We start from the raw sequence: 26,146 nt of genomic DNA, 5'->3' as shown, positions 1-26,146 counted from the left end.
ATATTAAATAGTATGTTATTTACGAAATACCTTTTTTTCCCAATTTGGGAAAACAAAAACATTGAAATGTCTAGTTTTTGAGTTTTCACAAAAATAAATAAAGGTTTGTACAGAGCCTGTACTCAATTCAAAACAATCCAGTTCTTTGTATTTCAGTATTAAATGCAGCGGAATAGCCCCTTAGTAAAGTTTTGGTCTTGACACTACAAGATTGATGCGGACTTCAGCCTGATTAAGACTCCGCCTCTGTGTTTACATTGCGTCATCAGGTGCAGCTGGACGTTAACATCATGGTGAGCTTCTGCTAGCTCCTTGTTTACAGTTACACTTTCTACCTACATAGAAACTACTATTTCAGAAAGGAAAGGTGGTGGCGGTGATGCATACCAAACATTTTACCCACCCGCCAATCAAGAAGAAGAAAGGAAATGTTTCATTATGTTGTTAAATTAGGCACTACCCAGCCAACCGATGGAATTTCACCCAATTAGCATAGGCTAGCGACTCGCTAAACATAAGCATAGTGTTTAGTAGCTTCAGTTTACATAAAAAACCCATTCTTGGTATATTTACCTTTACAGTGAAATTAGCTGTAGCGCACGTACATAACTGTTTAAGCATATGCTGTGTAAATGTTGTGTACAGGTGTAAAGAAATGTGAACTGCATAAACCTAAACTGAGAAAGTATATGAATTTTTACCAAAGGTAAATGAATTTCTGCCACACTTTTCCATAAAAACAGTGCAAAGTATTATGAGTAGACCTGGACCAGTATTAGCGATGTAGCTGAGTCAGGTGTAGTTTGATGTACAGCCATTAACTGAGTCAGAAACAGCTGTATAACTGAACGAACTCTGTATCTGTCAATTTTCATACACAAATCAGACATAATATTATGATCTGTCATATTATGAAGAGAGAGGGGAAGGAAGTTCAAATCTTCTCCGACTTCAGCGTCTTTCTGCCCAGCTTTCTAACCATACAGCCTGGAGCAGCATAAGCAAATGAGGTGGATTAGCAGTGCTTGCTGGCGTCATCTAGGATATGTTATTGTGGAATATTGTTTCTGCTGCTCAGGTTTAAAGGTGTTATGTCATGGCAGTTATGTGTAGCAAGTTGATTTTATTATTATTATTCTTGTTATTGTTATTGTACATGAACATTCTCAAAAACTTTCAGTGGAACATTTTATTTTTACTGTTTCTACTTTTATACTAATTTCTTTATTTTTGTTACCAAGTGAAAAGTTTCCGACATTACCGGGGGCCGGTAATTGGTGTGACGCACCTCTTCTCCATGTGCGCAGCTGCGTCTCACTCTGTTACAGTTGAAATGAGCCGTCTGTGCTGGTAAGTTGGGGTTTCCACGATCTCCCTGTATGCTAAGCTAGCAGTTATGAAATTAAATTTAGTTGCTAATAATGTCCAGAGATATAAGATTAAGATTATAATAGCTGTTTTTAAAAGGTCTGTGTTTGATTTTGTTCCATATAGTGTGTTTGGTAGTCTCAGTATTTATTTTTTCTCTACTAGCGTGGGAAGATTTCTACGTTGAGAGCTGTAGCCGCTGTCCACTGATTGGTGCCTTTTGCTGCTGTTTTAAAGGTTTGTTTTTTATGTAATTCAATACAAAATAATATCTGGTACTGTAGTGCATTGATACTATTTTTTTTGTTTTGTTTTGTTTTGTGTGTGAAATTAGTGTATATTATCAGTCTGAAACTGAACTGAGCCAAATTATATTAATTTTATTCTCTTGTGGATATTGATTTGGATTTTCATCCAATTTTTATTTTAATATTTATTTTTATATGTATGAATATACAGTTGAGATGAGCTGTGTGCTGTGTGGGAAGATTTCTATGTTGTAACATTATTGTAACATTATTGAATATGTAGAGAAATTCATAAAGAGAGGAGATGTAGGGGTCACTGCTACACCACGCTAGGTTTAGCTGCAGTAAAAATTTGTTTTTATTATTCTGATATAACTTCATTCTGTCTCGCTCCCCTGGTCCCCGGATCCCCGTCCCACAGATGAACGTGGTCCAGCATTCTGAGGAGAAACTCCGCTCGGCTTTGGTGTCTAAATTACCCGCTGTGGCTAAATTATACAGTGACTACACAGAAGGAGAAAGGCGCCTTCTGGAGGAAGGACTGCACCCTGGGAAGCGAGGGTCTCTCTTCCAGCCCATCACTCTTCACTCTGACTCGGACTGGATCGTTGCTCATCCTGAGGAACCTCAAGACTTTGAGGCTTTCTATAGAGACCCTTACCGCAAGACGCCTGACACAGGCCACAGCACTATTTACATACAAACTATAGGTGAGTGAGCTTGTGCTAAATGTGACTTGAACTTTTTTAATTTCTCATAAAATGCGTTTTTTTTTTTTAGAAGGTTGAAGATTGTCAAAAAATTCAAGGGATATTACAAATTTGATGTATTATTTTACGAAACACTAGCTGCGCTTCCAAAGACCATAAAATTGTGCAAATTGAAATTACAGAAATAAATGTGCTTAATAAAAGGAGGCCAATTTAGAAAAAAACTAATGTTTGCTAAAAAGTTTTTCTGCTGAGGCCATAGCAACGTTAGTGTTTTTCACAAATCTGCAATGGAAGCACATTTTTCACATCACAAGAGCCGTGTGATGAACAGCAGGATGTTACTACTGTCGGAAAAAAATAGGAAGTGGTAGAAGGTCGAAGGCGTGGCGCGTTTTTTAATGACATCATGAGGACACACTTATTTATGTGATTTAAACTGTATTTCTTATTTAATAGAATCATTGCAATTGTGAATTTTTTTTTTTTCCCCGACATGAGCAGAGTATCAACAAAGTTTTGAGCACATTTCCAATGGAAAAATGTGTAACAACATCTGTGTTTCCAAATCCACTAATGTTGAAAAAACACAATTTTGCCACTGTGGTGTTTTCTACAAGTAAGTGGCCAAGAAACCATCTCATTGTAGTCCCAACATTTTTTTTTTTATCAAAAAACTTTTTTTTATTATAGGTTTGTTTCAATTAAGCAAAAATATTTTTTGAAATGTCAAACTGTGTTTGTCTGTTTGCAGGTTCTTTTGGAGATGTGGGACTCCAGACAGACCGGTACGTTGAATGGCTCAGAGATTACTGCCAGGCCTTTTTCTGTGGGCTTTCTGTTGAGTTGCTTCCAGCTGTTAGTGTGTCTGAAACAGGATGCTCCTTTAGGGTGAACAGCAGCTCACACAACCTGCAGATTCTCACAGGTAACTCAGACATATTTCTTAATCCAAGCTTTGCTTCACGATGTCAGTTGCCTATACTTCCCCTTCAAACACGACCTGTTTGTTGTTTCCTTTTGAAACAAAGGTGACTTGTTACGGTTTCTGAGGAAAAGAAAACCAAAAGATGCTTTCTGCATAGTTGGAATCACGATGATTGACCTCTACCCAAAAGACTCCTGGAACTTTGTGTTTGGTCAGGCTTCTCTCAGTGACGGTGAGCTTTTTGTCGTCATTAAGGAAAATGTACAGCGACCACTAGATGGTGCTCAAATGTATAGAGTGTGACTTTAATTTCCACCCCCATCAGGGATGGGGGTGTTCAGCTTTGCCAGATATGACGACAACTTTTACTCCAGAAATTATGCTGGGAGGGTGAAGAAGAAGCTTCAGCTGAGGCAGGGAGATTACTCTGTGTTCCAGGGATACTACACTCCACCCATCACCAGCACTCTGCTGCTTCGATCCTGCAAGGTTGTTACTGGGCATATGCAATCATTTTTACACATTTCCATTTTCAGTTGCACTCATATTTTTGGCTTGTGATAGTTATATTCATTTTTCATGCTTGAAATCAATTAAAAAGTTAGCGCAGAACAGCTGAGAACACAGCTGGAAGTTGCATTACGCGATTGTGTGATGACATCATATTGAGGAAGCTGAACTTGGCCCCTGATTGGCCCATTCAGGAGGGAGGAGGAGAAACGTCTGACAGCTTGGAGACCTATCAAACTAAGACCTCCAGCCAGGGATTTAAAAGATCAGTCAAAAACAATTATTTGAAACACAAAATCTCGGAAATGTCCAAAAGTTGAAAATTCTTAACCTCTGAAGCTCATAAATTTCCAAGTTTCTTTCTAGCAAATTTCTGAAATTAATTTAAAAATGTCTGAGTTTTTTTTTTTTTGTCAGAAATGTGCTACTCCTGTTTTTCCTTTCATTTACAATGACCTTAATGTCTTTCAGTGTTTTTTATTTATTTATTTCAGAAAAGTAGTACTCTAAAACTACTCTATTTTGAAAATAATTGCAAAGACTGAAGTGACAATTACATCTTATGACTTCAACATTTTAAGGTCTAAAATATGTTTAGAGAGAGCTCTCCCAGGTTTATTATGCGTTGAGTCTTTGTGTGTTCAGTGCTTCAAGTACAGGTCATTTTATCTCACTACTGCTGTTTGTGAATTTGCTGTGATACGGTGTATGTAACATGCTGTTGCAGACTATTACCCATGAGACTGGCCACATGTTTGGAATAAAGCACTGCCAGTGGATGAACTGTGTCATGCAGGGATCGAACCACTTGGAGGAGTCTGATCGTAGACCACTGGACCTCTGTCCCATCTGCCTTCACAAGCTTCAGGTCGCCGTTGGATTTAAAATTGCTGACAGATACAAGGTAAAGCTACACTCTGCTTAATGTACGCTCAACTGTTCAATGTACAGGAGACATTTTCATGCTGTAATGATGATGAGAAACTCTGATTACGTCAGCCTGTTTTCTGGTAGCGTCTGGGTCGGTGTTCTGCTCCCTGACACGCCTGAGTTCACATGGCAGACTGAATTTTAACCTCACTGTGCTGAGCTGGTACATCCTAAAAAACCTCTTTCTCAACATCTGCTTGAATTTTGAACCCTAACGGAATGCTGTATATTTCCACTCCGCAAGAAGGATTTTATGTAACAATTTGTAACATTGTCTTTCTTTTTCTTTTATCTCTAAACATTTTAAGGATCTTGTTCTTAAATTGTTCTTTTCTCCTTCATAAATTCTTGAAGCATAAACCCCATCCTCCAAAATAGAATTAAAAAAACAATGTTGGATTTGAACATTTATTTCAAATTCAAGCTCTATTTTGAACTCCATCCATTTCCCTGCCCTGCTTTCAAGCTGCAGATTGTAACTTTTATAAAAAATATTATTTTGCACATATTTGTATTACCATGTTGTGACAATGTAGCATGAGACAGATAATGTCTCCTCCACCTCCTTCCTGAGCTGCTGAGAAATGCAGCGCTCAGAAACGACCAATCAGAACCAGGAGGCGGGTCTTAGCACTGGTAATCAACTTCACTGCTAAATGTGCTAATGGCAGAGAAACAACTCACCGTTCCAGGAAAACCGTTTATCCATCAATCAGTGGCTATGTTAACTGGCCTTAGCATTCAGGACGCGCTCTGCTGATGGAGAGAATCTGCATCACACCTACCTACAGCATTTTTTTCTTCTCGCTGACCTGAATCTTTGTTAGATGACACTTGTTCACCCAACTCTGACCACCTCACCTGACGTTTCAGCAACAAGGCAGTTCAGAGTGCTTTACATCATGAAAACATAAAACCATCATAAATACATCATGCAGACAATAATTGTGAAAACCAGTAACAGACATTGCATTTTGTCAAGTGCCATCGTTAAAATCATCAAAACACATTAAATATGTTGGTTTATGTTCCATTTCAGAACTCTAAACAGGTGGCTGTGTAGTCTTGATTTAAAGGATCTCAGTGTTTCAGCTGTTTTGCAGTTTTCTGGAAGTTTGTTCTATATATAACCAGTTAATCTGCTGATTAGAGACTCTCCCAGAACTATAAGTATCTTTTTTCTCTCTCTCTCTTTTTGTAAACCTTTTAGAAACATTTTCCTCTGCTGGTATCAAGCTCCACATTTTCTTACTTTTATTTATTTTTTAATTAACAATACTGAAAACCATTTCTCCTGTACATCTGTGTTTATTAAATAAATGGATCACACACTAAAAAAACATTTAAAAAAAACCCTAACGCAACTTTGCCAACATTGCTGCTCACAATGTTTGTACTTCCAAGAAGATTGCATTAATATGACCGGCAAGGTGTAAGAAATGATTTATTTAGTCATTGATAAATGGATGGTTACTGTGTTCTTCACACTTTGAGTTTGCCATATTTTGGAAGAGTTTATTCATCATCACACTATTTTTACTTTGATTCTTGTAAGTTATTTTATCTGTGTGTTCAACAGGCTTTACTGCGGTGGATGGAAGACGATGAGAGTCAGCTGTCAGAAGCAGAGGGGGCAGCTGCTCACCGCTCAGCTGTCCATTTTCACAAACCCACCGAAGCCTTCAGTGAATCCCTGCTGTGGCTCCGCAGCTGTTTGGACAGACTGGAAATAAGTTAGCAGAAGTGACTGCCAGCTTTCAGACAGCTGATGAAGAGTTTTGTTTAAGCCTCTTGATGTTGTACCTGCGGCTCAGCGGTAGGGTTGGGATCTTGCAATTGGAAGCTTGCAGCTTCCTCATGTTCTGGGCATGACACTTAACCTCAAGTTGCCTACAGCTTGGTGTATGAATGAATGAACATGTGAAATACTCAAATGACATCTTTTAGACCAATTGTTTCTCCTTCATTTGACTCAAACACGAAGGAAAAAACAAGTCACAAGTACAGCTGGTTATCACGAGTAAACATGCAGGAGGATCATCAAGATATTTTTATTGATTTATTGTGTAAACTGAGGACTTCGACAGATGTGTTGCACTGATAGAACACGTTAGAAATCAGAGGAAATTTGGATGGACTGTCAAACTTAGAAAGACAAACAGGAGAAAGAAACCTTGTGAATTAAGGAACTCAATGTCACATTTAAATTTTAGTCTGAAATGCAAACTGAAATCTGATGTGTTTATGCTCACGTTAGCATTAGCAGGTCATTTTGCATGGATGAATGTGTTCACATTATGCAGGCTCTTCAGTGACTGATGTGATCAATACACGAGCCATCGGTTCATGACACAAAAATTACGAAGTTCAAATCACATCATTGCTTTATTGCGATTGGATGCATCTTTGGTACAAAATGACAAATGATTAATATACAGAAAAAATTGATTAAAAAAAAGAAGAAAATACTTTGTTACATTCTCCTGAGGTTTTTTAATTTTTAATTTTTTTTAATTTAAGTGCAATAAAATCTGTGCAGGGCTGCACAGTGGTGCAGTTGGTAGAGCTGCTGCCTTGCAGCAAGAAGGTTCTGGGTTCAATTCCCAGCCCAGGGTTTTTCTCTTGGAGTTTGCATGTTCTCCCTGTGCATGCTGGGTTTTCTCTGGGTACTCCGGCTTCCTCCCACAGTCTAAAAACATGACTGTCAGGTTAATTGGCCTCTGTGTTGCCCTGGCGACCTGTCCAGGGACTCCGCCTCTCACCCAGAACGTTAGCTGGAGATAGGCACCAGCAACCCTCCTGGCCCCACTAGGGACAAGGGTGTATAGAAAATGGATGGATGGATGGAAAATCTGTGCAGTATATTTTGTTAGCAGCTCTCTTTAGTTTCTAGTATTTTCCAGGAGTGATTAGACTGATCAACAGGTGATTTAAAATGCTTCAGTGTTGGGCCCTGATTGATATCAGACAGACAAACTAACTTCACACTGCAACACTGATGACTTATTGAGGACACGCCTTTGTGTGACATCTCATGTCACTGTTCATTCACTCTACACTCTTCACTAACACAGAAAAATGTACAAAAAAAAAGCATTCATTTTTATATTTGGCATGTAAACTTGTAAAAAAAAACCTGGTTGTTGGATCAAACACCACAGCGATACTCCCTTCTAGGCATGGGCCGGTATGAAGTTATGACGATATGATACGTTAAGTAAAAAGTGTCGTGGTATCACATAGCCGGGTAAAAGTCAGGGCCTGACTTTTACCTGGTACAGAGCTTGGTACAGAGGGTCTGGACGCTCAGCTATTGAGAAATGATTGCTTCCTGGAGGAGTGGATTCTGTTGAGGTTTTAAATTTTGCTAAAGTTGCTAATGTTTGGCTGTGACGTAACGATGATGTAATGCACCAGTTTGATGCTATGAAGCTTCTGGAAATTACGAGGCAGCTGTTAATGTCAATTCATTATTTCAAAGGAAGGCTAGGCTAGGTGTGGTATTGGTATCATTTAGCATTTCTTTGGCATGCTTTGATGTGAATGCATAAGCAATTTGCTTCGTGCACGTTTGCTGAATTGTGGGCTGATCCTCTTTGACATGACGTGTTGCTGCCAGAACAATTAGAACAGCCATTTGAATTTAACTAGAATTTCTTTCGTTATTATTGCTTGACATTTTGTTTACTCTGGTGGCATTTATTTCAAAGCAATTTGACAGGAAGGGGTCAAAGAGAAAGGGAGAAAGACGATGGGAGACAAACATGGGATGGGCACATCCAGGTCGGTAGCCCTTGTCTACACGGCGCAGCTCTAAAGTCTGCACCACGCGACGGCCCTTTATTTTCATTTGAAATTAGCCTATCACCATAATCTCTGAAGTCATAGTCAACTTGAATTGCTTTTGGAAGTTGTTTCTAGATCACAAACACGGTGATATTTGTTTCACTAAAGTTAGCTCGTTCATTTCACCACAGCATGAACTTTACCTGAATTTAGCAAATTTCTCTCCTAGATGTACGATCGTGCTTGCCTCCTTTGGCTACAGTATAGTAAGCCCGTTTTGCACAAAGGGCAACCTTCTTCCTCCAAGTTGCCATCTGTCTTCCTGTGGTAGCTAACATATTCCCATAAAGTGGGAATATGTTCATTCTTTTAGACAAGGTGGATAGGTTACCTACACATGACTAGTTTGATTTGACCTCCACTCTATCTCTGACCAGACAAAAAAGAAACGCTTGTACTGCCGGAATGGTATGATGAAAAATTTTTGTGATTTTGAAACCGTGACGTTTTATATATTGCAGTATACCTTGAAGCCAGGAACCAGCCCATGCCTACTCCCCTCTTATAAGTGTTGAACCTTCTCTTTACTGCATCCTGGACTGTTCACCTTATACCCTTACATTCATTTGATTTGTTCTTTTACTTGTGTGTTTTTTCAGCTCAGTATTGAATTGTGACCTCTTTGACTCCTTCCTGACTGACGTCCCGTTTGTCTTCTGTCTCAGAGCAGTCGTGTGTGGTGTGAGTTTGGTCCGGTTTCTCCTCTCCGCTCACCTCCTTGTAGCCAGGGTTCCTTTCATGTTCAACTGCAGAGCATTTTGGGCTCCTCCTCCTGCAGGGCAACCCTTTCTTTGCAGGTCTAACAAATCCCAGGAACACAGCACTCAGTCCCATTCCCACCGCACAGGAGTAGAACGCCGCTCCATAGTTCTTAGTTACATCCACCAGCACACCTGTAGGCATGGAGTGGGCACAGAGAAACAAGTTCAGTAAACTATAAATCTAAAACTATGGCATCATATTATTTGATCCTCCACAGATTGGTTTGGGGTTGAGAAACTGATCTCACTGTCCTCAGCGACATATTTGTTTTCATACTAAGAAAATGGAATAAGAAGAGATCCATGTGTCTAAACAAATTTGAAACGATTGCTTGTTTAAGTATCACAGACCTGTTCAAGCTGCACAAATGGAATATATGAACCTCAGATACTGTTTGATGTTTTTGACTCATTTGGTAATCCAGTTCTCTCATGCGCATCTATGCTTCATCTGACTTTTTTTACTAAGTAACAGCATCCACGCCAAGAGTGTTGTTGAGCATTCTGGTAGTTACTTGAGGTATGTTTGCTAAATAAGCTGGCCAGAACCAATCAAGCTGCAAACTGACAATTTTGTGACGCAAGTAAATTTCTCGGTGCATCTCTACATTTAAGGGCTTATACATTTGCTTAGGGATCAGAATGTTATACTACCAGAAATTTTTACCCATAAAAAGATCTTTCCTACCTCCAAGTGGCGGCCCACCCAGTCCAGCAAAGCTCTGGATGAACACATAGACACCGGCAGCTGATGACATCCTCTCCACGCCGACCACCTCGTCCTCTGCCAGCATAGGGATGTGAGTACATGCAATGGTTCCCATGAAGAACCCGTACACAATACAGCACAAAGCCAGAGTGTAAAAATGTGTCACCAGCGTAAATCCCACTAAGTCCACTGTCATCATAATCACACACACCAGGAGCACCTGGAGCTTCCTCGTCCTGAACACATTTTGGGACAGGACCCACCCGATGACGAATCGTCCAAAGATTTCAGCCACTGCCATGATGGAGAGCATGTAGGTGGCTTGCTCTCGCTCCATCCCATGGCTCACGCTCAGCTCGATGATGTAGAGCGGAGGAGCGAAGAAGCCCAGAGTGGCAAACAGTCCAAACAGAGAGTAGAGGACAAAGCTGGAGTCTTTGAGGATGGAGAAGTCTAGGAGTCTAGAATTTGCAGCAGATTGCTTTGTGCAGCCTGAGTTGCATCCTTCTCCTTGGTCCATCATTTGTTTGTCATCTTTGTTGTGTTTTTCTGTTTCCGGTTCTTTACTTTTTTCCAGAGAGTTTGGAGCCGTCTCTAGCTTTGCCTCTTTGTCCAGTGAAGTATTCTCCTCTGGTGTACAGGTGTCTTTAAGTGACAGGACGCCATTAGTCGTCTCAATGTTCTCCAGAACCAAACTGTCTACGTTCTCTTGTGTCTTGAGTGCTTCCAGCTCCTTTGAGGAAGACGTTTCAATGTTTTGGCTTTGGGACATTCTGGGTTTAATAATGATTGGCCGGAGCAGCACACCACAGATGATGATGACGCTTTGCAGAGCTCCAATCACTGCCATGGTGTGTCTCCAGCCAATTTTGTCTCTTAACACAGAAAAGCCTAAAAGGCAAAGGAAATGCAGTAATGAAATGAAATATGTGATTGCTCAGCTTATTTAAAAATGAACACAAAGTGCATTGTTTTTTGTGTCATGTTATTTCATGTATAAACCGATCATAACCCCTACAAGATATCGTCACACCTACCAACGGGGTCAACCACTCTTCCTCTCTGAGATTTTTTTCACAGATCTTCTGTCACATATTATACTGTCACAACATGATGGTAATTTTAACAAATGTATGTACAAAACATATATATTTTTAATAAACCATCAGCCTTGCAGGTCAACCATTCAGCCAGAGCTACCATGGACATGGTTTTTGATCAAAGCATATTTGTGTTTTAGAATGTGTCAGTTGAAGTCCAGACCTAAATCCAATTGATCTGAATTTGGAACAACAATGTGGCTGAGCTTGTTGAAGAAGTCAAGAAAAAAATGTTGGCCTTAAGATGGTTAGCTCTGATATAGACATTTCCCAGAAACCTGCAGCTGTACAGTCAGTAATTAGGGTCTTCAAGGGTTTAAACACACATAAAGCAACTGGCCCAGACAATATGTCTGCTTTCCTTCTCAAGAACTTTCTCCGATTTGGCTTAAACTTTTTTAGATCTCTATAGACACTCGTTTGGTTCCAGATATTTGGAAGAAACCAATTGTCATTCCAGTTCCAAAAATTGCATGTCCTCAAACTGACGTTTATTGCTCAGTAGCACTCACTTCTATTGTAATTAAATCATTTGAAAAACTCATGTTAGAGCTACTACAAGCAGAAGTGCAGCCATTTCTGGATCCCTTTCAATTTGCTTACGCCAGTAGACAAAGTACCAGTGATGCTATTGTGACACTGATGCACCTCGCACTAAAGCATCTGGAGAACTCTGCAACATACGCCAGACTTCTCTGTTGATTTTAGTTCAGCTTTTAATTATATCCATGTAAAAATTCTTCTTAGGAAATTGGTACAGTTGAAGGTTAATCCTTTTTTTAATCAAGTGGTATTATTCCTTTTTATCAAAAAGATCTCAGCAAGTAAAATACAATTCAGTTCTGATTCTATGTTGCGTAGCACAGGGGGCCCCCAAGGTTGTGTCAGTTCGCCTTACCTTTTTATTTTGTACACAAATGAATGTGTCAGTTCTCAACCCAATCAGTACATAATAAAATTTTCAGATGATACAGTTATTCTGAGTCTCTTAACAGACAATCCCGACAGTCATAAAGCTGCTGTAGATAAGTTTGTTTTATGGTGCGACTCCATCCATCCATCTATCCATCCATTGAGCAAAATGCAGCAAAAGGTGATTCTAGAACATGATCGAGTGGGGAGAACTCAAATCCCCCGCCCCCACTTTTTTTTTTTTAAAGAAAATCATGTCATCCATTTTTAAAGTATTCTCTGGTTGCCTACCAATCTGCGTAACGGTGTATAAATGTGTGAGCGCTTGTGATTGTGAATGGGTGAATGTGACTCTAGTGTAAAGTCCTTTGAGTGGTCAAAATGATTGGAAAAGCGCTATATAAGTTCAGTCCATTTACCATTTTATTTATCTGGTGTCTGTACAGAATAAGTCTCAACAAAAATGCATAGAAGGCGTGAATACTTCAACAAAGCACTCTTGGTATGTTTGAATAAAAGTAATCAGAAACCTTTGCTCTCACCTGGCGCTAGGGCAGACATCGCAAGAGACTCCCCAGTAGAAGCCAGAGCAGTGACCAGAGAGCGCCGATGGCTGAAGTACTTTGACAGGATGGTCACAGTGGGCAGGAACGTCAGGCAGTAGCCCAGACCTGCACAGTTCAATACGTTTTTGTTTAATTCACCAAGACACATCGCTGTAGGACAGCTTCAGAGAATTCATTATCGGTGTAGATGAAGTCAAAAGGATACCTGTCACTAATCCATAGGTGATGTATATCTGATTGAGTGAACTGGTAAAGCTAGTTGCAATGGTGCCAGTGGATATAAGTAATCCTCCAATCATAACAACAAACTGGAAGCCAAAGCGGTTCATCATCACTGAGGAGAGAGGACCTGCAGATTGCATGCAAATTATTGTGATTTAATACCATTGCCACTTATGGGCTGGATTTGTTTTGTCAGAGCTGCATCCAGTCCGTCCTGGCACATGAACCGGACACCTACTATTAAAGGTCATGATGAACACACAGATGGAAATGATCCATGAGACCCGACTATTGGTCTCGCCAAACTCCTCCATCATGTCCTGGAGGAAGATCCCAAAGCTCTTAATGATGCCATATGTGAACATTTCCACCAGGAAGAACGCCACAGCCACCACCCACCCCCATCCTCCGTCAGGGGCCTTGGAGTACTCTTTAGCTCCCAGGAACTGGGTTACTTTAGCTCTGCACAGTCCCATGCTCTGCAAAAGAGGAAAAAGCTTTAGTAATCACAAGGGTTGTACCAATGAATCGGCCCTGATTGCCTTCATTTTGGGAGATCATTGATTGGCCTATACTGAAGTCCATCAAAGGTCTAAAAGTCAACCACTGTTCTCTATTGCTCTGACAGACCGGCCATCCAGGTCATGTCTGCATGTTTGCAGTTAACAATTGTCACCAACTCAATGACTTTCTTGCTATATTTAGCAACATTTCATACAAAAACAAACAAAAAAAAACCCCACAGTATCGGCCAAAATTGGATACCTATCACTAATCCATAGTGACAGGTATGGATTAGTGACCTGTCCATACCTGTCACTAATCCAGGTATGGATTAGTGACAGGTATGTGACAGGTATTCTGGGTTTAATAATGATTGGCAGGAGCAGCGCACCACAGACGATGACGCTGTGACAGGTATGGTATGTGGCAGGTATGTCACATACCATAGTGGCATACTATGGTATGTGACATACCATAGTATGTCACATACCAGGTATGGACAGGTACTAGGCCTGACTTGCCAGTCTTTAAAAAGCCTGGCAAGTCAGGCTTTTTAAGACTGGTATTAACTGCCTGGCCAGAAAACTGCAATGGGTGCATACTGTTACAAATGAAGCATGACTGACTTTCAATCAACATTATGTGAGAAGATTATCAAATGAGATTTCCCATGAGATCCTGTGAACCATAACCATCAGTGTTTACAGAAATAACTTATATTACTTTGTGAATGAGATTCACTTTTTCAAAGGCATTGCTGAAATACATCTAGTTAGTTCAGTTACAGCATGATGTTGCTGTAGTTGAACATGCTAATCTCTTGCATAATTTTATGCAAGAGATGCATAAAATTATTTACACAAATAATATTACTTTAAAGAGATACATTAAAACAAGCTGTGTTGTTTAAAGAAGGCCTACTTCTGGATAAGCCACAATCTGCCCAAGTGAGTTATTATGTTTTGGGATTTTCTCACCAGAAACCACGAAAATAAAGGGGCAGTTATTAATTTTAAAATAGAAAATGTTATTGAAATACAGGCCACTTTTGTTTGTTTGTTTGTTACTGGTTCCCTGAGAATCCTCCACATTCCGTGAACAAACGATACAATATTAGGATCATGTGACATGAAAACAATATAATTTTTCACTTCATCCAAGCTTATAGAAAATTCGAGACGCGAAACGTGTTTATTTGTAGCCTAACAAACACGTGGTATACATATGAGGTGAACAGAATGAAATAGCGCCTCCTACAGGCACCTTATTGGTCGCAAAATTAGGAGCCAAATTAGGAATTTTAAAAAGTGGGTCATTCTCAGTTAGTTTGAGAGACTTTTATTGTAATTATGAAGAAAAAACAACCACAAAAAACATAAAAACGGTGTATTTTAAAACAAAAAAGTTTTTTATTTCTATGTTTTGGCACAGTTAGAAAATAACCAAAACATGCACAGACCTTTGAACCGCGATCAGTCTGCGATGTGGAGCCGAACCTCGGCCACCTGCCGGATGCAATGAGCCCGCAGTGAGAGCGCTTCGGATTAGAGTCCCAATCCCTGTTGGCGCTGGTTCGGCCGGACTCTGCAGAACCCGCCTCAGCGGTTCCAAGAACGAAGACCCTCCCTCTGATCTGCTCCGCTTCCCCTCACTGACAGGTCAGATTATCTGTTTTACAAAACCGCTGCAGTTTTAGTTGTAATCATGTCACTCCGTTCTCATGTTACGCATCCTTCCAGCTATGTTGAATGTACAAACACTGTCAGTGCGGAGCCCATAGATGTCAGGAGAGAAGAAAAAACAGTAGCTGAAGTTCAGCCTCTTTCTGCAAGGTAGAAACTAATTAATTATTAATACTTGAGGAGGGGGATGGATGAGGAGGGTCAAAATTGAGCAAAAAAATCCAGATGTCGACAGTATTTTGTTTCTTATTTGTAAAAGTGGTGCATTTACTGACACTTCAATCTCCACTACTTAAAAATAAAATATGAATTACCATAGGCAAAAACTTTACATTCTTTCTGGGCACGATGATTATACTGCAACCCTCCAATGAGTTTATTGAAGACTTAATGAAATTTGTTTTCATTTTAAAAATTGCAAAAGGGGAACTGTAATCAACTCTGTAATCCTCTTAAAATATGTAAACAAGTACAAATGTGCATCTTTTTATTAACAATCTGCAGTTTCTGCATTATTCCTTTAACTTTCCCTCCTAAGGGTAATATTTTAAATTTCACCTTCACTATATGAAACTTATGCAATTTCCCCTCGTGGCTTTGTTCAGTTTCGCAACAAGAAAAGGTTTCATAATTGCCGTTGGTACGATAAGCGTGCAGTGGAGTAAATCCAGGTTCATTTTGATCTGCTGGAAACCTTTAATGAAAGACTTATTCTGCATAGTATGAAGTAGTTGCATAACACTTTATTTACAAAGCAAATAAACATAAAGGGTAAGTAACCATTGTCCCATGCTGTTAGACATACAGAGATGTGAAATGTGAAAGAAAAAAAAACTCCTATTAGAAAACGCCAAGAAAACCAGATTTAAGCCTGTTAGTATGTTAATACACCCCCAGGGTATACATGAAAATGATCATTTATTACCAACCCGAAACAAAAGCTGACCACAGAGAATAGAAAAGACTGAGATGTGTTCTATGCCTTATGTGATCTTAATAGTTACTAAAACATACATATAAATATTTATATCGATTTATTTGGAAATGATCAAGTTAAAACTTAAATAAACGTATCTGAAAGGTGTGCTTTGAAGTTTTCCATATTTTATCACATTACGTTACAAACGTTAAAGGTTTTATATTGGGATTGCATAGCTACACAAAATGAGGAAAAGGCTTTTTTTACTTTGTGGAAATTAAAAAACTGAAAACGATAATTTAACTGATAATTTACTATACCTGAGACTGAGTGGAGGTCCACAGAAACATAAAGCCAGAACGACAATGGAACAGTTTATATGGCCCAGTTAAAGTCCAGACCAAAAAATATATTGAAAAAAATCGTAATTTTAGTTCTATGAAGTATTATTACAGCAGCAAAAGGTGATTCTACACAGATTTAACTGGGGAGGGGTTAAAATCACATTCACAACACACTTTTCAGATTTTTATTTGTTTAAAAAAATATATGAAATCAGACCATCACCAAGAAAAATTATAGGTTTTCCTTTTACTTCACAATAATACACTTCTTTGAGTACCAACGGAACAAAGTCTTGAGACATGAATAACTTGCTGCCCGTATCTATTTCTAAAATAAAGTAACATATATAACATGGCATTAACATACTAAAACATTTTAAAGGATGGAAAAATGCAGGACTTGGAGATGTTTTTGAAATCTTGCATATTTTACGTACAAGTAACATACTTCCTCTACTTTTTTTTGCCTTCATCGGAAACTTTTTGTATCTTTTATTTTCTTAGTAGGCTATCAACCAGCACACAAATGCCTCTCGCTTTTCTTCATTTATGATTATTATTTACATTTGCTAATATAGTCAGTCATATTTTATGTTCCGTTGGTTTTAACCATCAACATTCCTGATTATCTGTGGACTTGGAAGAGATGTTGACTTCGGGTTGTATCCTCGCGCGCACTGCGCTTGACGTAATGTCCTCGTTCCAGCCGGCTGTTTGTTGTCGCGTGCTTGTTGTTTAATGACAACTCACTCACACAGTAAGTATCTGTACGTCGCCTTTTTAAGACTTTTACAGCTCAGTTAGCCAAGGTAGTGTTTTTTCCCCACTCATGGAGCAGTGATAAATGAAAGCCAACCACAGAGGGCATGCTAGGTAGTGAAATGTTTCGTTTTGAAGTGTTTCTGTCTGACCTGAGAGTTGCTAATTTCAGCTGAAATTAATCCGTTCTTCGTCGGAGTAGCTGCGACTGTTTCCACTGTCTTCCATCTGCGAACGATCGCAGGGTAGCCCACGTACTGTATATGAGCCACATGTTCTCTCAGACATTTATCCACAGACACGCGTGAACCCCGAGAACAGGCGTGCTGTGTGTGCCACAGAGTCACATTCATACAGAGGAGGGAGAAGGGTTGGAGGGATCTGGTTGCAACCAGTTCTAAGTCTGTAGTAACCGTCCACAGAATAACACACGCCTTTTTTAAAACTTAGCCTACTCTGATTGGTGGTTGAAGGTTCTCAGGTTGAAAACTGTGGAAAGTCTATTTAAATCCACATGTTTTCCAGGTTTGTCCCAAATTTTGGAACATTTGGAATGTCTGCCATCTGTATGTACAACATGTCCTTTTAGGTTAACAATCTACATCAGTTAACAAGATTGAGATTCATGTACCTACTTTTCCAAACTTCCATTGTGATGAGTAAGATTAGCCTTTCGCTTTGTCCTTAAAGCAAAAATGATTCAACTCACTCAACAATCTTTAACGCGAAACAACCTGAATAAATACAAAATGCAATTTGAAATGAAATGTGTGAGAAAAATAATCACCCCTAAATCTAATAAACCGCTAGTGGCAACATGGCTTTGGAGAAACAATCACCCACGTTTTGCAGAATTCTTATAAGTAAGCCCCATCCAGTGCTTTAGAGTGTAGTTGACCTGTCTAAAGTCCCACCACAGAATGTTAGTTAAATTTAAGTCCAGACTTTAAATGGGCCATTCTGACCTCTTCATTTTGATGTAGATTTATTTGCTAGTTGAATGGAGTTTATCAAACTTTATTTTATTTACATTTGCTTCCTTTGACAACTTAAAAAAAAACTTAATAAATGAACTTGGATCAACTTAATTTGATGACTTTTGTCCAATTATCACATTTTCTTTTTAAAAGATGGAGCTGCATTCTCTTTTTTTCAGTGTGACTTATTATTATTTCACCATGTGAACACTGTAAGGTTGTTCATCTTCTTCCCATCTCTGTGTTTAAATCAAACAAACCTGAGTTTAAAGGAGGATTTCCTCGGCGTATACTAGACTACTTTATTCATTTTAGCTCAGCTAATTAATTCAATTCAACTCACAGTCATCTGCAAAACACTGCTCCACTTGGAATATAAATTCCTTTTTGATTAAATTGTACCATTATTTTTGAATAGGGCACAACAGGTGTATTCAACTCTTTCTTATTAGACATAGCTGTCAGTATACACCAGTATACCTCCACATGTTTTTCTGTTCCCTACATGGCTTATGGAGAAACTGCAGACAGGATTTTTTATGGCTTTGGACTTCCTTCCAGCTCCTCTCCCATAAAGTCCAGGTTTGTGGAGTGTGTGTCTGTAACTCCTCCATCGTTGCCTTGGGCCTCTTGGCTGCTTCTCTGATTAATTCTCTCCCAATCACTTTAGGTTGACAACCATGTCACTGTGGGTTTTTTGTTGTTCCATAGTCCAGTTTTAAAGACTTGAACATAGCAGTGACATGCTCCAGGCACTTAGTGCCATTTTATAGCACAATCAACTAACTATGTTGACTTCAGTTGTTAAAAAAATTACACATATATCAAATATGAGTTAAAAGTAATTTTACTGTGTAATTGAATGCCTTGAAATTGGGCTTATGTCTCTTTAAAAACTCCTGCTCTTTCTGAAATGCCGCCTTCAGGAAGTCGTCACAACATGGCTTCTCTATTAACCATTTAACAACGTCTTTACAAGCATTTCACTGAGAAGTAGTTTCTATAATGAGCTCAGTAAATGCCAAGTTCCACCAGGCGTTTGCTAATTGCTGCTGGCTAGTCTGAAGGAGCTGAGTGGGGGGAGTCATGGGGGAGAGCTGCTCTGTTAGGAAAAAGCTTGAAAGCTTAGAAGCTGCAGGTCTGAAGGGATGCTAGGTCCATCCAGGCATTTTGCACAGCTGAATGGTTGCCATGGAGAATAAAGGATTTCTCAAACTTGCATGAAAGAATCAAAGCAATACTTCAGGTATGTTTTTGATGAGCAAATAACTTTATAACATGATGTAAAGCTCAAATACTTTTATTTTACATAATGTTGGCCCTTTAAATTTCTCTACATCTTGGTCTTCACGATGATGTTTGTTCTCTAACTGCTTGAATATTATCATATATTAGCCAAGCTCTAAGTCAAACATGTGTTCCTTTTCACAGTTTTTACCCCAAGATGGCCCGGCCTGCATTTCAGCTGCTCCTGACTGTGACGTTGCTGTCTGGGCTGGTGATCTACACAGTTTCACAAAGAGGAGCAGAAAAGAAGCCTAACTTTATCATTGTACTGGCAGATGATATAGGCTGGGGAGATCTGGATGTTAACCAACCAGAGAAACACACAAATAATACACCAAATCTCAACCAGATGGCCCAGCAAGGGCTCAGGTAAAACCTTTATTTGTGATATATAAGATGTGAGCCCCTGACTCCATGACAAGTTAACAAAGTAATTCAAGAGTAATTCTCTTAGAAGAGGACCTTAAATGTCATAAACTATATGTGTATGAATAAACTTTTTTCAGATTAACAGACTACCACTCCCCTGCTTCATCCTGCTCTCCATCGCGTGCTGCTATCCTGACCGGCCGCTATGGCCTCAGAAATGGAGTGACTCATAACTTTGCTGTGAACTCTGTGGCTGGTCTGCCTCTGTCTGAAGTCACTTTGGCCCAGTTGCTGCAGCAGGCTGGTTACTACACCGCCGTTATTGGAAAATGGCACCTCGGACACAACGGACCTTATAGTCCTAACAACAGAGGTGAGTCTAGTCTGCATGCTGCTGCTTGGTTCACTCTTTCCTCTGCCTGACTAACAGCATTCCAGTCAGTACAGGACTGGCTGGAGATTGGAGCAGTACCACCTGTACTCAGTATTGTCTCTGCTTATCTGCTGAGGGTAATGATAGTCACCCTGTCGATACATGGTCATGTGGTAGTGGAACCGGAGACACACTACCATAACACTTTGTACACTACTTTGAAGGTCCACAAGACACACTGAACCGTGAAACCCCTCCCGCTGCAATCATAACCATGGTATTTTGGCGTATAGGTGTGCTTTATACCAGTATAGTAAACACATATGTTCACACATTTGTCGGAGAAAGAAGTAATGATCGACAAACTGGAATATCTTATTTTATTTTCCATGTTGTTGGAAGCCAAAAAATAAATAAATTAAAATAACACAAGGCTTCTTTTGGACATTCACCCGCTGACACAGAACAGAACTGAGCAAGGAGAGTTCAGTATTTTGGTCCAGCAGTATGTACTGCTGACTTGACTTGTTCCTGCTCTTTGACTGAAAAATTGACTTCTGGAGGTTAAGTAGTTAGGGCTATTTTTTCTGCATAAACAAACAAAGCCGTGAAATTTCGAGACAAAATGACAGAATTTTTGTCAAGCAGCTTCGGAAACGACGAGAATCGATTTTAGCATGATGCCCAACTGTACAGGACCCTTAAGACTCCTGACGCTCTTTTCATGAACTGTCTGAAGTGCTGCCATCAGGCAGACGATACTCCAACATCCAATGCAAAAGTAAAATGACAATAGATTAATTTGATTTAACCATGACTAGTATGTACCACCTATTTATAATGCTGACAAAGTACATCTATCCATGTGTCTATCCTTTTGGGCCAGTTTCACAGGGTGTGAAGCGGGGTACACTCTGGATAGGTCCTGGCACCCTTGATAAAGATGCCATCCCGCATGACAATGGCCTATTTCAGCTGGATAGTTGTTTCAGTCATTCTCCAAAATTGCTTTAGGAAGGACCATCAAAAGTTGTTGACTTCTTTAAAGAATTCACAAGCTTCTGGGAAGTTTGCTGGACACACAGTCGTCAGAGGCACTAGCTGGCAACTTGGACCCTAAAGGTCTGCTACTGGTAGCTTTGTGCCAGGCAACTCAGGGGATCTTCAGAGGCTGATTAGAGTCCTAGATTTTGATTGGTTTGGTGCTATTTTAGTGCTAAAATTTAGATTTACTCAGAAAAACGTGTCTGTCATAGCATTGTGTTAAACTTATACAGAAACTGCAAATGCCTGATATTTATTGAAACAGTCAATGGTAGAAATCATTTTACTGTCTTTATATATCACTTAAATTGAAACATGAGCACATTTGAACTTCTTGCACAATCCTGTATCTTTCCATTTCAATACAATGACAAGTCAGCCTGGCCTTCTGAGCACCTCCAGCCTCACAGTCCTATGTCTCCGCTGCAGGAAATGTACAAAACAAGGCCACCAACCACTTTCCAGCTGTGCCTTATGTGACAAAAAACACATCATTGCTGATTCTTCTTCACTAGCTGAGTTACAACCCTCTCTCCACTAGCATTTCAGTTCATACTAACAGATTCAAAGTCCATTACATGCATTCAATTTTGCTCCTAGTTTTCAAACAATAAACGAGTTCAAAAGTTTTATCTATCTCAGGAAACACAGCAGATTGCATCACGTCAATGACTTACATCATTCACTCCTCCTGGACCAGCATATGTTGTTGACTTTACAACAATCCTTCATACTGAGCCTGCATGTAGCGATAGTGGAGAGGAAAAACTCCAACTTGACAGGAAGAAATCTCCAACAGAACCAGCTTATAACCATTTGTGGCAGATGATTTTAGCAATGGTGAACCACAACCGACTGGCTGTTCTTGTGTTATGAACAGGATTCGATTATTACTTCGGCATTCCCTACAGTAATGACATGGGCTGTACTGATACACCAGGATATGATCTACCCCCATGTCTCCCTTGTGTTTCATCAGAACCTCAAGTGATCAGGTGTGACTGTTTTATTTTTTATTTTTTTATGTTAACATCTGTTTCTGGCACAGTTATAATATTGGACATTTCAAAGAATAATAGTTCACGCTTCATGCAAATTTGGTGTGTGAAGCGTTTGGTGAAAAGGCATGCAAAGGAGAAAATTGAAGGGACATTATTATGCAAAATCCAATTTTTTTTAGCTTTACATCATATTATAATGTGATTTGCTCATCAAAAACATACCTGGAGTGTTGCCTTGATTCTTTCATGTGTAGTTGAGAAAGCCTTTAATCTCCATGGTAACCATTCAGCTGTGTAAGTTGTCTGGGTGGACCTAGCACGGCCTTTGAGGACAAAAGTCCTCCTCTGAGCTGCAGTTTCCAAGCTTCCACCTCAAGAGCAGTCCTCTCCCAGAACTCCCCCACTCAGCTCCTTAAGACTAGCCAACAGCAATTAGCAAACACCTGGTGAAACTGGGCTTCTGCAGAGCTCATCATAGGAGCTATTTCTCAGTGCAGCACTGGTAAAAACATTGTTAAAGTGTTAACAGAGCAGCACTTTTGTGATGACAGGAGTTTTTAAAGTGACAGATGCCAAATTTTAAGATATTAAATTACGAAGTCAAGTTTCTTTTAAGTCATATTTGACTTGTACATCATTTTTCTAACAACTTAAGGTAACATAGTTATTTGATTGTGCTATGAAATGGCACTATGTGCCTGGAAAACACATAACACTGCCCCTTCAAACTATTATAATTATTTGTGTGAAAATCAAGACACTTTTTATTTAACCTGTCATTCACGAGAGGATCCAAATTTGGGTCCTCTCGTGACAGGGGTGTCAAACTCCAGTCCTCAAGGGCCTCTGTCCTGCAACTTTTAGATGTGCCTCTGCTGCACCACACCTGAAAAGAATAATTAGGTCATTAGCAAGGCTCAGGAGAACCGATCTACACAGGGAGGAGGTAATTAAGCCATTTCATTCCACTGTTTTTTACCTGTGGCACATCTAAACACTGCAGGACAGCAGAGGACTGGAGTTTGACACCCCTGTCATTGTGAATGACAACCTGTGAATGATAGGTTAAAACTAATTTCCTATCATGCCACAATTCTACGTTTGCAGACCCTCATACGTTATTGTGTCTACCTGTTGTAGACAGAGGAGGAGTGTTCCCGGTGGCTGTTATTCCAAGGTGGGACTTCCTCTGGTTGAAAACAGCTCCATTGTGGAGCAGCCGCTGAACCTTTGGGCGCTAACAGAGAAGTATAGATCTGCTGCTCTCAGGATTATACACAGTGCAAGGTACAACACAGGGAACACAGAACAGATCAAGCTGTTGGTCTCTGCCAGACAAAACATTTGGATAACTCATCACATCCGCTTGGTGTTTGTGCAAAGGACATTCTAATAGATTTTTACAAGTTGTGACAATACAGTGCAGTACGCAATTTACAACTAACGGAAAAGTGGGAGGGACACAAAAACTGTGAAATTTTCTGAAAATGTGTTCACAAAAGAAATTATTGATTTACATTTTATCTATTTACAGCAGAGCATTAGGGTCAGATTAAGAATAAAATGTTTTTTTTATTTCCAAAATGAAGTCATATTACCAGAGTAAATTTGTATTAATACTAACAAAAATTGTAATAATACCAGAATAAAGTTAAACAGTTTTGCTCCTAACTTTTTCAAATCAACATTCACCAAACACATCACATCATCATCTTTACCCAGCAGTTAATGAACTACTTTTGACTTTTTGACTTCATGTTTGTGTTGTGACAGTCGTAGTAACCTGTCAGAAAATCAAAGACCCATCAGAATTAATCGATAGCCATTAGCTATTCACTGTTGTCTTCAGTGTTTTTATTAGAGCATATTTGCACAGAAGTTGTACCAATAACACACTCCTGGTGTGTGTGCATGCTTGAAGCGTATGAGGAGGAGGGCGCGGAACCCTGTTGCTTCCAGCTGCTGGTTAAAAGAGAGCATGGCCCCATGCTGCACCAGGGGGCCATGTGAACGAACTCTTCACTTTTCAGTCAATGCTGCAGCTTTGAGTGGCTGGAAAGCAAATTTTCCATCATTGACAGACACACAATGCCTATCAGAAAGTATGCTGTAACAAAGCTGGGTTACAGCAAAAAATGCTCATTTCCACCTGTAGTCCATGGACAATTTGGTGCTAGTTAAATACTATGATTTAACAGATCATGAATAGGTGAAAAGTCATTGTAATAATTAATTAATTAATTACATGCATATCTAATATTCATTATTAAAAACAAACAAGAAAGCCAAACTACAATCCTTCCAAACAGTTCATTAATCCATTTATTTACATTTACCAAAAATGAGTGCAAATCTGCTCATATTAATTGCCAGTTTGTGCCAAATATGTAAACATTTCTAGTTTATAAAATGTTATAACCTCACCAAACTGATCCTGAATGCTGTTACACCACATAGCTTAAAGTAAACCAATAAGGAGCCTGTTAGGTCATGTCGCTTTATCATGACTCTTCCACACTAGGAAATGATGTTTTTTAGCTTTTTCAAAAATCTTTATCCATCACATGTTTTGTGAAACAGAGTTGTCCTGTGGTTCCAGGGCCCGAGCACAGCCGTACTTCCTCCTGGTGGCGTCAGCTCACATGCACGTCCCGCTCGCCCCCGCGGTGGCGGACCCTTCAGGCGACGCGGTGTATGCTGCCAGCCTGCAGGAACTGGACGGTCTTGTCGGGGCGTTAAAGGCTGCCGCCGATGAGACAGATAAAGGGAATACTCTAATCTGGTTCACTGGTAGGACGGTTTCATATCTGCCCTTGTGTGATAAATCAGAACAATGTGTGATGGAGTCAGCAAAGTGTCTGTGTGTTTAGGTGACAACGGTCCATGGGAAGAAAAGTGCCAGTTTGCAGGGAGCGTTGGGCCTTTCACTGGAAAATGGCAGACCAGCAAAGGTGTAACAAACTGAAGTTGAGATTGGCTCACTGAAATCTCTCAGAAGGCTTCACGGTCAACTCTTGACTACTTATAAGGTGAACTTTTGTTTCTGCATGCTAGGTGGCGGATCAGCTAAGCAGACTACATGGGAGGGCGGTCACAGGGTGCCAACTGTGGTGTACTGGCCAGGCAGAATCCCTGCAAACACCACCAGCTCAGCCCTGCTCAGGCAAGCCCAGTTTCATCGTTTACATCAACCAAGTCAAACACCTGCAGCACTTTTTCTCTCTGACTACACCAGGATGTTAGGGAGACGAAGATGACCTAACGTTGACAAGTTCCCATGACAAGTTTTGCTGGACGATAAATCGTTCCAGAAGTTATTGCGATAAAAAATAATATTGTTGTTTTGAGACCATTTTCAAGTAACATAATAATGCAAGAACACATTCTCAAAGGTCAATAAACTTTAATTTCTAGTGAACATTTAACACTGAAACTGGAAGACATTTTAAGTATCCAAACAGAAACAACAACAAATAAAATAAATTATGAAGACTGTAAACAGAATTGTCCTTCAACAACAAAGGGTTGAAACCAAAGTACCAGACTGAAGACTTTAATTTTTCAGTATTTGGTAGAGACTAAAGTTTGTTTTAATATATCATGTGATGGGGTGCTGTGGTGGCACAAGGGCAAAGCACAACCCACATATTGAGGCCTTGGTCCTCATGGCGGTGGTCGCAGGTTCAATTCCGGGCCTGGTGACATTTGCTGCATGTCTTCCCCCTCTATCATTATCCTATTTCCTGTCAAACTACTTTCAAATAAAGGTCATTAGAGCCAACAAAAAATATATATTAATATATCATGTGATTAATATATTTGTTAGTGCAACAGACCTACAAGGGAGCGATACATATTGTCTTCATTTGTTATGAAGGATATATTTAAATCTATTTTGGTAAGTTCTACAAGCTGATTATTTATGAAGTGGTGCTTGTCAACTCAACCTGAATTGAAGCTCTAAGGCAGGGGTCCCCAGACTTTTTCCTGTAAGGGCCACCTAACTTTTCCTTTCTCTGGTGGGGGGCCGGAGTTAGTTTGTAACAGAAAAAGTGTGACGATTGCAGGAGTGCCTAA

General features: G+C 39.7%; 3 protein-coding genes across 9 annotated transcripts in view; 2 read left to right on the top strand and 1 right to left on the bottom strand.

Moving 5' to 3' along the window:
• Positions 1–220: 220 nt before the first annotated feature.
• Positions 221–7,162, top strand: amz2 (archaelysin family metallopeptidase 2). Of its 4 annotated transcripts, XM_015055440.1 has the most exons (9): positions 221–293; positions 1,242–1,350; positions 1,534–1,605; positions 2,038–2,326; positions 3,081–3,254; positions 3,358–3,486; positions 3,580–3,743; positions 4,492–4,668; positions 6,274–7,162. In XM_015055440.1, the coding sequence occupies exons 4-9, from the start codon at positions 2,038–2,040 to the stop codon at positions 6,430–6,432; spliced, it is 1,092 nt and encodes a 363-aa protein (XP_014910926.1). In that variant the 5' UTR covers positions 221–293; positions 1,242–1,350; positions 1,534–1,605; the 3' UTR covers positions 6,433–7,162. The 4 variants fall into 4 exon arrangements, with proteins under 4 accessions (XP_014910926.1, XP_014910935.1, XP_014910942.1 ...); XM_015055449.1 differs by lacking the exon at positions 1,242–1,350 and having other exon boundaries at positions 224–293; XM_015055456.1 differs by lacking the exons at positions 1,242–1,350; positions 1,534–1,605 and having other exon boundaries at positions 243–293; positions 3,081–3,114; positions 3,217–3,254.
• Positions 7,163–9,101: 1,939 nt separating this feature from the next.
• On the bottom strand, positions 9,102–17,579 carry slc16a6a (solute carrier family 16 member 6a). Of its 2 annotated transcripts, none has more exons than XM_015055387.1 (6): positions 17,171–17,579; positions 13,049–13,289; positions 12,794–12,937; positions 12,565–12,693; positions 9,990–10,901; positions 9,102–9,433 (listed from the first exon to the last, which is right to left on the bottom strand). In XM_015055387.1, the coding sequence occupies exons 1-6, from the start codon at positions 17,369–17,371 to the stop codon at positions 9,141–9,143; spliced, it is 1,920 nt and encodes a 639-aa protein (XP_014910873.1). In that variant the 5' UTR covers positions 17,372–17,579; the 3' UTR covers positions 9,102–9,140. The 2 variants fall into 2 exon arrangements, with proteins under 2 accessions (XP_014910873.1, XP_014910881.1); XM_015055395.1 differs by lacking the exon at positions 17,171–17,579 and adding an exon at positions 14,774–14,856.
• The window catches only part of arsg (arylsulfatase G), a 22,884-nt gene continuing 11,612 nt past the window's right edge, over positions 14,875–26,146 (top strand). Inside the window, exons 1-8 of one of the 3 annotated variants that reach the window (XM_015055417.1) lie at positions 14,875–14,972; positions 19,427–19,651; positions 19,789–20,024; positions 21,949–22,063; positions 23,210–23,356; positions 24,669–24,859; positions 24,940–25,020; positions 25,124–25,232. In XM_015055417.1, the coding sequence (XP_014910903.1) occupies positions 19,440–19,651; positions 19,789–20,024; positions 21,949–22,063; positions 23,210–23,356; positions 24,669–24,859; positions 24,940–25,020; positions 25,124–25,232 (1,091 nt within the window). In that variant the 5' untranslated portion in view covers positions 14,875–14,972; positions 19,427–19,439. Of the gene's footprint in view, positions 14,973–14,998; positions 15,147–15,215; positions 17,017–19,426; positions 19,652–19,788; positions 20,025–21,948; positions 22,064–23,209; positions 23,357–24,668; positions 24,860–24,939; positions 25,021–25,123; positions 25,233–26,146 lie in introns of those variants that run through there. The other 2 variants (XM_015055408.1, XM_015055425.1) reach the window with 2 other exon arrangements.

Source organism: Poecilia latipinna, unplaced genomic scaffold, assembly GCF_001443285.1.
Source record: "Poecilia latipinna isolate Pla-1442-1.1 unplaced genomic scaffold, P_latipinna-1.0 Scaffold58, whole genome shotgun sequence".
In the NCBI taxonomy this organism is placed as follows: domain Eukaryota; kingdom Metazoa; phylum Chordata; class Actinopteri; order Cyprinodontiformes; family Poeciliidae; genus Poecilia; species Poecilia latipinna.
The sequence above is the reverse complement of the archived record's forward strand: the minus strand, read 5'-3'. Positions and strand labels throughout refer to the sequence as shown.

Excerpts from the sequence above, each read along its gene's own strand:
- amz2 (XM_015055433.1), top strand. Across the intron at positions 2,327-3,080 it reads TATTTACATACAAACTATAG|GTTCTTTTGGAGATGTGGGA; the intron begins GTGAGTGAGCTT and ends GTCTGTTTGCAG. Across the intron at positions 4,669-6,273 it reads AAATTGCTGACAGATACAAG|GCTTTACTGCGGTGGATGGA; the intron begins GTAAAGCTACAC and ends TGTGTTCAACAG.
- slc16a6a (XM_015055387.1), bottom strand. The coding sequence starts at position 17,371 with ATGAATGTGACTCTGTGGCACACACAGCACGCCTGTTCTCGGGGTTCA. Across the intron at positions 12,938-13,048 it reads GTTCATCATGACCTTTAATA|GTCCTCTCTCCTCAGTGATG; the intron begins GTAGGTGTCCGG and ends TGCAATCTGCAG. Across the intron at positions 12,694-12,793 it reads CACCTATGGATTAGTGACAG|GTCTGGGCTACTGCCTGACG; the intron begins GTATCCTTTTGA and ends TGAACTGTGCAG.